This window comes from Eurypyga helias, unplaced genomic scaffold (assembly GCF_000690775.1).
Source record: "Eurypyga helias isolate BGI_N326 unplaced genomic scaffold, ASM69077v1 scaffold41227, whole genome shotgun sequence".
NCBI classification, from domain to species: domain Eukaryota; kingdom Metazoa; phylum Chordata; class Aves; order Eurypygiformes; family Eurypygidae; genus Eurypyga; species Eurypyga helias.
In genome coordinates this window covers 37-12,012 of record NW_010260533.1, presented here as the reverse complement: position 1 = coordinate 12,012, position 11,976 = coordinate 37, and the positions used below count along the sequence as shown (strand labels likewise).

The 11,976-nt window shown below is 44.8% G+C and overlaps 1 protein-coding gene across 2 annotated transcripts; it reads right to left on the bottom strand.

Annotated features, from left to right (window-relative positions):
• Positions 1 to 5,893: 5,893 nt before the first annotated feature.
• Positions 5,894 to 10,974, bottom strand: TTPAL (tocopherol (alpha) transfer protein-like). Of its 2 annotated transcripts, none has more exons than XM_010155064.1 (4): positions 10,529 to 10,974; positions 9,615 to 9,808; positions 7,084 to 7,194; positions 5,894 to 6,338 (listed from the first exon to the last, which is right to left on the bottom strand). In XM_010155064.1, the coding sequence occupies exons 1-4, from the start codon at positions 10,965 to 10,967 to the stop codon at positions 6,063 to 6,065; spliced, it is 1,020 nt and encodes a 339-aa protein (XP_010153366.1). In that variant the 5' UTR covers positions 10,968 to 10,974; the 3' UTR covers positions 5,894 to 6,062. The 2 variants fall into 2 exon arrangements, with proteins under 2 accessions (XP_010153366.1, XP_010153367.1); XM_010155065.1 differs by having other exon boundaries at positions 6,063 to 6,338; positions 9,717 to 9,808; positions 10,529 to 10,967.
• Positions 10,975 to 11,976: the final 1,002 nt, after the last annotated feature.

Genomic DNA, 11,976 nt, shown 5'->3' with positions numbered 1-11,976 from the left:
CATTCTATGATTCTATGATATCCAGCTGTGGTCTCGGGCCCAAGCCCAGACATAGCTCATAAAACTGCCTTCTGTTTAGTGGATGAGGATAGGCTTTATTAGCCCAACTCAGATAACAGGACAAAATGTGTTACGAGACCTGGACTAGAAACACTGTTTAATTAGGTTAATAAACACTCAGATGAAAACAGCTCTGAGGAGCTTCTTTGTGTTTCCAGATGGGTTTTAAAAACTTATTTGCTAGTCCCAGACACTCACTGGGGTCTGTTGCTTGCTTTATTAGCAAACATAGCTCACTGAAAAGGGAGTTTTTAACCATGTCTATCTTTTGGGTTACGCTGCAGCATTCGCTCTTCAAGTAACAGCCAGGTGAACAAGCTGATGCTGTCTGTGAGCGACAGTGCCATTTTGGAGGAGGCTGCGGGAACAGGCAGCGGGGCTGCGGAGGAAGGAGAAGTGCGCCGTGTCATAGATAATGAGAAGGATGGTGTTCAGTACCACTACACCTTTTTTCACTTCATGCTCTTTCTTGCCTCTCTTTACATCATGATGACACTCACGAACTGGTACAGGTAAGAGCAAGACAAAAAGTGATGGGTTGTATGTGCCAGTTTCTAGGTGGGCAGGAGGCTCCTGCCCTGTAGGCTGCTCCTGCCCAGCTGGTTAAGGTGCTGTTCCTATGCCAGTTGCACTGGAGTTGTGTTGCTGAGTAAGATGTAAAAAGCCTGTACAAAGAGACAAGATCAGCAGCTGCAGTCCTAGTGGACTGTGTCACAGCTGCAGGGGCAGAAAGTGTGGGTACCATCCTTCAGGTAGGCAAACAGCAGGAAGGATACGTGTGAAACTGGCTTAAGGTGGCCTCCTGGGAAGTTTGGCAGAGGGCAGCCTAATGTTACTGGCTCTTTACCCTGGGAAAGATATGCAGGGACAGCCGTGCGTGCTCCTGAAATGGAGATATTTTCTAGATCTGTTGGGAGCACTGGACGTATCCTCTGCTGCTGTAGCTTACAAATACTTGCCCCAGGACTGCCACGTTGTACAGGTGAGCAGATATGCTTACAGAGCAGCACCCATCAGGAGTCTTGCATAGCCAAGATTTCCTTTAAGAGCGGCACATCAGCGTACACAACCAGGAAAACGCTGGTTGAGGTCTCTCACCATACTCCTCCCACAAAGGCTCTTGCATTGGAGTGTCCCGAATCATTGTTCTAACTTCAGATTCATGAGAGACAACAACGAAGAGCGGAAGGTGCCTTCTATTTCTATTAATTGACCTCTTTCCTTTCTAGCCCTGATGCGGATTTTAAAACGATGACAAGTAAATGGCCAGCGGTGTGGGTGAAGATAGCCTCCAGCTGGTTTTGTCTCCTTCTCTATTTCTGGACCCTTGTGGCTCCTCTGGTCCTTACTAACAGGGACTTCAGTTAAATCGCCGAGCGTACGAGAGTGGGGAACTCTTTGCTGAAAGCCAAAATGTTCTTGTATTGCTTTCGTCTATGTTAATGTTTCTTGTTGATACTAACATGCAGCTGGATAGAAAGTTACATATCACATATGCTTGATGCAGGATCAAAATTTATCTTTATAATGTTTCTATTTTAACCTTCAGTCATGGTTACCTTATTACTGCATTTTTAAGATTTACTACAGCTGTGCTGTCAAAACACAAAAGAAACTCTTCTGTCCAACAGCCACAACGTTTCTACTGAATAGAGGTAACATTTAGCTAAATACGAAGTAATATATTTTAAAGAACAATTATATTCAGCATAATGCACTAGTATGCTAACACTTTGGTTCCTAGAAGCCTAAGGCACGCTGCTCGATTTGTACATTCCACTGCAAAAGTTTATGCTTACCTTCCTGTGTTGTGGCAACAACCCCCTTATTCCTCACCAAGAGTTTGGAAAAAAAAAACCAAAAACTGGTTAACTCTCATTCCTTTCAAGAACAAACTTGCCTTTTGTAAGAGGCAACTTCTACAGTAACTTTGTTTGCCAAATACTGATGGGTAAGTGTGACTACCTTAAACAACTTTATGGTGGAAAAACAGAGCTTCTAATTGATTTTACTTGTCTAATATGCTTACAGAAGTGATGTAAATGAAATTATTATTGTTGACATTAAGGCATTTGCACTGTAAACTCATTTGAATAAAGGAGACTAACTACTGAAGCTGTGCCAGCTCTGCTGAGAAGCAGCAGGTATTCTCCCATGCAAAATACTACCTACAGTGATTAAAATGCTAATTAGCTGCTGCAGTGTGCAGTCGGATGTGACTGGATGTTTTCTCCTGCAGCAGAGTAGGACGTAATGTATCTCTCTTAAAGAACACCTTCCCAGTGATTCTGTCTGACTGTCACATCCTGTTCCTGCATCAGGTACAGTCGTTAACGTAACACTTAGCTCCACACTGAACCCACAGTGGCAACTCGGTGTAACTGCCACCGTGAAGAGGGTGTTGCTTCCTGCTGCAGAGCTAAGTGTGTGTCGCTACTGCCTTTTGCAATAAAACAGCCCAAGACAAACAAATACCAAATTAGCGGCTGTTACAGTGTATTTAATCACCCAGTCATGCATCATAAAATTACACATTTTTGACCACTCCATTTTATAAAATGCAATATAAAAATAAATTTTGTCAAAATAAGATGTACACTTAACCACCCAACACCTCTAGGCCCACACAGAACAGAAGACAAAATTATTAGTTTGAGTAACACCATGATTAACTCATGCTAAAATGAGATTTAACAAAAAAACCAAACTTCACCCAGTTCCTGGAAAATACCTCAGGGTTTGTAACACCCATTTGCAAGAGTATAAATTCAAGTACTTTTATGTACAGTATGCAGCTACCTTTTGTCCCACGTTAATGCCAAAAGCCATGGCTGCCCACTGCAGTTCAAGTGTCTCTCCCTGTTCGGTGCTGGATTTGGCAGGGCCGGCCTGCGTGCTGGGCAAGAACTGCTGGACACCACGTTAGTTCAAGTAGGAAAAAGAACAGAGCAGTTTTAGTGCTGTGAAAAAATAAAACCTCAACCAAAACAAACCTGTAAGCTTTTCCTATATATTCTCTTAACTTGCAGATAAGGAGACTCAATACTTAAAAGTATTTGTTATTTTCCAAATGCTGACGTGAGAAACTTTGGAACCAAACTGATTTCTTTGCTAATAAGTAAGTGCTAAAGCTCAAAGTCATTCTCAGCCTAGCAGGCAGGCACATGCGAGACAGAGCTGTGCCTTCTGTCAAGACAAGCCAAGCGCTGGTTATGAACCTGAAAAAGGTTGGAGATACAGCGCAGTCAGGTTGTAACTCTGCCTCAGTTGTAAAGCAAATTGGAACAACAGATGCTTGGCAAATATAAGACTGGCTTAGTTCAAGCATCCTGCAGCCAGCTTTAAGAAAAAGGAGATCTGGAGGCATAATACAGGCTATTTTCAGCATTGATAATGTGGCCTTATCTGTTATGGTTAAATCATACACTTTATTCTTAGTTTCTCTGTGAGCAGAGGAGGGAGAGACGGATCTGGTTTGCTCACTGTTTAAGGCATGCAAGAGAATATAAAAGCCTGGAAAAGGGTTTGGTTGCTGTAGGGGTTCCTCAGCCTTGTGAACACCACTAGATTGTTTTTTTTGAAGGACACTAAACTGAATTTTGAAAATTCAACCTCCCTCTCGTCATTAGGAAAGGAGATCAAAGTAGCTGTTCTTACGCATTAACTGTCCTACCACCACCACTCCAAACCCCACGGCACAGTTACGGAAAGAGTATCAGCTACCAGTCATGCCTCCACCTCTAGGAAAAACGGTCCACCCAGCTTTTGGGTTTTTTAACTGTACATTGTGGCTGGAATTAAGAGGCACTAAACCAACATCAACACCACCTGCTACCTTCTGGTGGCAGTTAAACCACGTGGGCAGCCACTTACCTTTCTAAGTCCTGGTGCTGCGTGCTACTGTCTCCCTAGGTGGCACAGAGAACTGAATGAATCTCTGCAAAACACGCAGCACATTCTGGTCAGAAAAGAAGAGGAAGTGGCTATCAGTACTCTTACTGTTATTTTAGATTAAAAAAAAAAAAAGTGGTAGGGTTTTCCTCCTGCAGTAAAGGGAACAGCTGTCAGAGAAGAGTAAGAATTGGCTTATAAAGGTAGGAAAAATAAATGCTTTCAGTGAGGAAAATTATCTCTTCCCACCTTTAATCAAAACGAATTCAAGTGGTGAGTTCCCTGCTCCCACAAATTCTGAACTGCCACCCAGGAAAAAAAAAAAGCTTCATGGTTTACCCTTTTGAAAACCCAGTCTCCTTTTACAATGCTTGGATGACAGATATGGCATCTGCTACCCTCTAGCTGCAGGATGAGGTCTGCTGCCAGATGAAGTTTTTTTCAGTGGAAGAGTAATGGCAGTGCAGTCATTCTCTAGGGGAACTGAGGGGCAGACAGACATTCAAAACAGTTTGGCACGTTGAAAAATGAATGTCTGCAATCTTCAAGAGGCTCTAATTTTACGTTTACAGCAACCTAACTGGTGGCTATAATCACACTTGGCACTAAATAAAGATTTCATCCAGAGAAAGAGCTCTGGAGATTAAGTCTCCAATTAGAAGGGATGTCCTTTTTCACCAGAGTGAAATATGTCACCTTGAAGTAATTGGGTGTGCTTTCCTGGTCCCAGTGAGGTTTCCCATCTCCACAGTATTATAGTGCAGAAAAACATGTGCAAAGAGCGTGCTGAGAGTTAAGTTCTAATTCAAGACCATTAAACAGTTTGAACTTGGGGAGTGGGAACAGCTCATTTAGACATTGGTATCTTACCCTGATTCAACACCGGCATCTCAGTTCTGTCTCTAAACAAAGACCTACAAGCACAGGCATACAAGCTACGTGTAAATATTACAGAGATGATTCAAATCTAACTCCATACAGGAACATGACAACCAAAGGCAAAAGAGGTCAACAAAGTTGAAAACAAAAATTGTAACAGTTCACAAAAGAGCTGACAAACACAGCAAACAAAATGCTACAATACCAGGAAATTAAAGAGTGTGTTTTCAAATAGCTTGTCTACATTGGGTTTCACAGACTTCAACTCAAATTCTGCCCAAAGTAACAAGCTCAAGAAGCACCTTGCTGTCTTACGTGAAGTATTGCCTTCTATACATCGTATGCCAACTGCTACACAGCCTCCTTACAGATCTGTGGATGAGTTACCCAGTTCCTCACCACCACCAGCTGAACAACTGACCAAGTGGGAAGGAGGCTGGCACAGCTTTTTCTCATTTGGTCCTGAACCTCATTCTGTGAAGCTGTTGTCTCATCAGAACCCTTACTACTTGATCTGAACTGCTTCCTGTTTTCTGAAAATGAAGATTGCATCTGTTCATAATAAGCACTGGCACAGATGTTGTAGTAGTTAATCCACCAGTTATAGTTCTCCCTACTCCGAGGAAGTTTCAGAGATGATCTCCATACTGGTATTCATGGATAAGGAAGTTTTGCTCTGTATTAATGTGAGCCATATATTCATTGAGATATTCCAGAAATGCCGACTCACAATCTGAGCCAACTGCCAATTTAGACTTTTTAGGTTTTTAAGCAACCTTCACTGACAGAACTAGATTTTGCAGCGTTCAAAGCAACTGTCTTGTCTTGGATTACTGGCATTTTCTGAAGGGGAAGGGAATGCATGGTCACAAAGCTAGTAAAATCATCATCATCACTTTTACCCTGGGCAGGGAGGGGATAAGAAACTAATCAAGCTTACCATCCTGCAATATATTTTTTCCTTTATAATTAGAAAGAGTAGGCCAGTTTGTATCGTTCACACAGAGGTTGATGAGCCTCAAGTATTCTACAGAACTTGTGCTCTGTGCCTTTGTCCTCCCCGAACTCTGCCCTGCCCCCACTGTGCCCTCTTCAGCTTCCTTTGGTTCTACAGCGTAAAGTGCCTCAGCAGTCTGTTCCTAAACTGCAGGTTTAGGAGTAAGGCAGAGTTCTCAGCATCACCTATCGAAACAGACCTTAACTGTGCTGGAAAAACTCCCTTCCCTGGCTTGTCAGTAACAGTAATAGAGCTGAGGTTTCATGCCTCGCAGCGAATCGTCACACTGCTTTTCGTCAGCGTCTCCACTCACTAGCATGTCGTGGGGAGAGCTGTCGCACGGGAGAACCAGCTGCGAGAAGTCACGCAGAAAGTCCTCTTCGGAGGCCAGCAGCAGCTCATTCCATGCAGAGATGTCCAGCTTCCCTGAAGTACCACCATACTCTTCAGGAAGGATCATGGGAGGAATGTTTTGATGAAGGGAATTCAGATCACAGCCATGAAGGAAAAACTGAAGAGGAAAGCAAAAGATAGCTTTAATGGTGCATATAAACCCTTCACGTCGAATTACTGAAACAGGCTGCTAACAAGCTGCTTCGGAATTAAAGAGCAAGTTTCAGAAGCGATGTCTTGATGGGTGAGTGGCAGCACACAACACTGGGCAGGTGCAGTTAAGACACCTGCGAGAGAAGCCGTGAGAAAATCCAAGCCTAGAGCAGCTTAAATCCCAGGAAGAGAGACTTGACATTTGCTAGTCTGTGCCGAGGTTCCAAATTCAGCTCACCCCCAAGTTCATTCATGGGGTCAGAAGTACTTATCCTTGTGGAAAAAAGCATCATCCTTTGGAACTACATCCAGTCCTACGGAGAGAATACAGTGCCATGCGGGATGCTTGCATATGGGAGAAGAGCAAGGGAGGGCCAACACAGATTTCCTGAGACACCACCTCAGAAACAAAGTGTTACCTGCCAAAATAATCCGAGCCCAGGGATGGAATTAATGTCCCAAATACATGGCATATGTATTAAAGATCCATATGAATGTTACACCTATATTAAATTCTTCAAAGGTTCTCACTCATGAAGGATTTTCCCAACAGGCATATTTTTAAAAATTAAAGCAGACAAGATCAGTTAGGTGGAGTAAATGGCACCGACATTTTTCTAGCTGTGAGGTTTGCAACAGTTTCACTTGCAGCGGCCAAGCAAGGAACTTAGGAACATTAGCCTTAATGTTAAAATGACACAAATCCTTACCCGGTTTGCTATCTTTTCCTTCAGAAAAGGCTTGATGATTGCAAAAATGCCTTTGAATATACGAGGCTCATTTATGATGTTAACGGCTTTGATTCGAATGGGGAATCCATCCTGAAGGGGAAAGAAGATTTTTATAATGCAATTTAAAAAACATCTGCCATCATCTTCTTTTTAAAATCTCCCGAGACTGCCAGCACAACCCACTGGCTCCCAAACTTCCACCTGAGGTACCAACATAAAGTAATTAAGGTAACAGAAACCTTGCACTAGGGAAAGGTTTTAGAATGAGATCTGTGGGCATACAAATAAAAGAGACAAAAAAAACTTGGCATCAAGAAATATATTGCTGTCAGATCATCTTTATTTTTTATGTTCTTCATCTCCCCTGACAAAGACCCTTAGGTATATTTTTCTGCCATTACACCTATTCTGTCATGCTAACTGCGAGAGGCCCTGCTGCCAGCAGAACACGGTGTCTTCAACACCAGACAGTTTAAACCAACAGTTAGTTATGGGATTTCTGCAGCAGAAATCTATTTGCAGAAACGTTTTTCTAAGGCAAAAACTCACAATCAGCAATTAAAGTCTCATGTGCCACAGCAAAATTCTATTTTCCCCCTTATAACCAGCTCTACACATAGACACAAGCCGTCAGTGCTTGGAGCGAAACGCAGGCAGCAGGCACTGCGGGGCTATTTCTCCCCTCCTGCGGGTCAGTGAATTAGCTCACCTCTACAAGGGATGCAGCTCAAGCCTGCTGCAACACGTCTACACACCACCCACACTTTCACGTGCTTCACCAAGTCCAGCTTTTGTTTCGTGAACTGCTTCCACTAATAGCAGCAGGACACTCATCACTTCATTTGTGCAAATGAAATACGGGCTCAGACGGTTAAATGAGAGATTTAGACCGTAATTTAAAGGAGTGAGTTGGAGCGAGTCCAGAGGAGGCCACGAAGATGCTCAGAGGGCTGGAGCACCTCTGCCATGGGGACAGGCTGAGAGAGTTGGGCTTGTTCAGCCTGGAGAAGAGAAGGCTCCGGGGAGACCTTATTGCAGCCTTCCAGTGCCTGAAGGGGCTACAAGGAAGCTGGGGGGGACTTTTTACAAGAGCCTGTAGTGACAGGACAAGGGGGAACGGGTTTAAATGGAAAGTGGGGAGGGTTAGATTAGATATCAGGAAGAAATTCTTCACGGAGAGGGTGGGGAGGCACTGGGACAGGTTGCCCAGGGAAGCTGCGGATGCCCCATCCCTGGAAGTGTCCAAGGCCAGGCTGGATGAGGCTTCGAGCAACCTGGTCTAGTGGAAGGTGTCCCTGCCCATGGCAGGGGGGTTGGAACAGGATGATCTTTAAGGTCCCTTCCAACCCAAACCATCCTGTTTTTCCGTGGACAGCTCGTTATTAAATGGTTCCAGCCAGGGCGGAGGGGTTGCTCGCCCACCACTGGGCAAGTGCAAGTTCTGCTGCACAAGTTTCACAGAGCTGACTTTTGAATGGGTGTGTCGGCAGGAGGATTTCCATCTGCTCCCTGAGGGAAGAGAGCAGGCTGCTTCAGCACAGCGGGTGGCCAGAGAGGCAGTAACAAAAAGGATCTCCGACTAGGTGTTTGGAAGGAGAATGACGGAGAGCAAGGGTATAAGCACAAGTGGAGTTGTACAAAATAGGAAGGTGAAAGGAGTGGGGAGTAACCTGGCCAAAGTGGCAGGGAGGTCTTACGGTTCTACCTGATGTTCTACCATACTGTCTGGAGGAGTGGGGTGAGGAAAACTTCCCGTGGCTGGGTTCCTTCCCTCACTGCATTCATTCTGGCCTGAGCTGGTTATGTGTGTTGTATGAGAGGGGGTAAGGAAGTACAGGGGCAATCAGGGGAGTTATGGAGATGAGACCTAGTGAGTTTATAAATGCCTATATAGAATCATAGAATGGTTTGGGTTGGAAGGGACCTTAAAGACCATCCAGTTCCAACCCCCCTGCCATGGGCAGGGACACCTTCCACTAGACCAGGTTGCTCCAAGCCTCATCCAGCCTGGCCTTGGACACTTCCAGGGATGGGGCATCACCAGCTTCTCTGGGCAACCTGTTCCAGTGCCTCCCCACCCTCTCTGGGAAGAATTTCTTCCTGATATCTAATCTAAACCTCCCCACTTTCAATTTAAACCCATTACCCCTTGTCCTGTCACTACAGGCCCTTGGAAAAAGTCCCCTCCCAGTTCCTCAGCATTCAGGCAAACGCTCTCTTCTACCTGTAACTCTGCCTCATCACTAGCTAGCAGAACTATTTTTTTTCTGTTCCAACTCAAAGTTTGCATTTGTAAGGCACACGTAGTTTTTAGGGATGCAGAAGTCAAACAGAGGGCGAGTGAGGTAAGTTGGCAAGGGTCTGAGAAACTGGTTGGGCAGAGACATGTTTTAACTCTGTTAGTAACAGCCGAGATGCTTAAGTTTCTGGTGACATCGTCAACAACTCTAGACACAGCAGCAGTCATTTACAAAGCACAAGCTTATTTTCCCCACCATTTCAGGTCTTACCTGAAGAATTCCAATCACTTTTTTGGCTACAAAAGGACCAAAATGAGACGCCTTAGATAAGCTGACTCCTTTGTAGTCTGCCAGGATTACAATTCCATTCACCTGGGTCTCTTCGGACTGAATGAGTTTTTCTAACGTTAAGTATATGGCACGAATGTTCTCAGTAATCGGATAATTACTGGGTGTCCATCTGTCTGAGGTTACAAGACATGGATGGTAAGTCGGAGAGTAAATATAAGCTAACAATACACATTCCAAAAAACGATTTTCTATTTTCCTGGACTCGTACAAGTTAGTCTTTAATAGCCACAGTCCTAGTTCAGAGCAGCCTTTCTGGAGCAAGAGGTAAATGGCAACTCAAGTGTACTCCAAGGAGCAAAGGCAATGGTTTTAAGAACCCCGTTCTCCGCCCAGCACAGGTTATTAGAAGCGGTTTCAGCTCAGAAAGAAAGCAGGTAAATGGAAAGGAGGAGAATGAATGAAGAGACAATTACAGCAAGCCTGGCAGCACCAAAAGTACACGGAAGGTTCCGATTGCTTACATGGGAGTCAAAGCCACAGGCTCCTCTCTCCACGTGCTGGCAAAGCATATTATAAGCTTCTAGCCGTAGGCCAGCAGCCCTGTTTCAATTTGAGTTACTACCCATTAATTTTTCTTGAATCCCCTATTACTTAATCAACCCATCTCACTGCATTTTCGTTTTGCCGTAACTGCAGTTATTGCAGACACAGGAAGAGGAACTGGTACGAGGCTGGATAATGACAAACGTGTCCCTTCACAAGTTAACTCTTCCAGTTTCAAAGGGAACCCACATACTCTGCCTAAGTACCAGTGTTCAGGAGAGTGGGAAACAGATTTTTGGCCCAGACACACCTCGAAGACGGAGAACAAAGCCATTCATGCAGTGCAATACCTGGACGGATGCAGACAACGTGGCGTCCCTCTGGGTCCAGGCGAGGCAGCACAGTGACAAAACCAGACTCTAGGACAGGCTTTATGGCTGATGGCTTCAAATTGTTGAAGACCTCAGGCCAGCTCCTCCTACAGGTGTGGTAGTTGACCAGAAGCTGAAGCGCTCGATCATAGTCGAACTTCCTGGCTCTGAGGAATCTCAGCAAAAAAGCATCATCCAGGCAGGTCCCCAGGGAGGGATAGTCTTTGCACACCATATCTCGGAGCGCTTGCACATCACGGAGCCTCCATTCAGGTTTCTCTTGGAGCTCTTCCCGGGCTTTGGTAATGAGATCAGGAGACAGTGAGCAAACATACTTTGGCCGATCTGGCAAGAGCTCGTTGTCTGATGGAGACCCTGCTGATGGACTGGTCCTGGTGCAGTCACTGTCTCCTGACATAATGTAGCAGGAATCTGTCAAAAACCAAGTGCTACATGTAACAAGCAATCCCATGCTGTAGCAAGCATACTTACTATGTCCTGTATACCTCTATTTCCCTGCTGACAAGACTGCCCTTGCAAGAACCAGCACTACAGACAGAAGTACAGTTCAGGCATTTTAATTCTCTTCTTAGGATTAGAAAGTGCAGGTTTCACTCATCCCTTTATCCTGCATAGCAGGTAGAAAACAGCCTTGGGTGCAACCTAACCAAATAATAATAAAAATCGGAATTGCACAGCTTCATTATAAAATACAGAATATAATTTGCCTTATAATTTATTTGATAATTGGAAACTAATGCAAAGTAAACATGTCCCAGTTAGGCAGGTTTCTCGCGTTCAGTCAAATTACACCCTCTTCTGAGAAACTCTCCTAGCTGAGCCCAGACAGCTGGGAGTTTTCATTAACTTCTCTGGTAAATCTGTACATCAACCAGCATGTCGGCGCATGTGAATGTGGGAGCAGCAATCAGGAATGTAAGAAACGGCTGCAGCTCACAGACTGAATGAGCAGGTGAGAAAAATACAGGCTCTTATGCCAGCACTGCATGGGTGTTAAGGTAGGCTTAATCTAGCTTTCAGAGTGCTGCCAAGATTTCTGAACTGGGAGCTGAATTTCCAAACCCAGTAGCAAGTGGAGAGAGATGAGTGAAAAAATTGTAAAGTTATGAGTCTGGTGGACTCGTAGCTTGACCTGGGACTGGAAGGGAAAAATATGCCTTTTTTAATCCAAGCTACTCCTACTCAGAGCCACTACAACACACTCTACCACTCTTGGGTGTCAGACAGGAATCGCCTGTTGGAATAACCCCTGTCCCACGTAACCAGCTTCCCTCTCGCAGCTCAATCGCTTACTTCTACCTTACTTCTTCCCCAGGCTCCTCGGGGAAGGTCCCGGGAAGCCGGGGTCCCTCACAGGGACGTGCTCCATCCCGTTACGGCCTGGGCTGTGCAGGACATGCACAGAG

Coding starts and splice junctions, on each gene's coding strand:
- TTPAL (XM_010155064.1), bottom strand. CDS start 10,967: ATGTCAGGAGACAGTGACTGCACCAGGACCAGTCCATCAGCAGGGTCT. Junction 9,809..10,528: donor CGTTGTCTGCATCCGTCCAG/GTATTGCACTGC, acceptor TTGTAACCTCAG/ACAGATGGACACCCAGTAAT. Junction 7,195..9,614: donor AAGTGATTGGAATTCTTCAG/GTAAGACCTGAA, acceptor TTTCCCCTTCAG/GATGGATTCCCCATTCGAAT.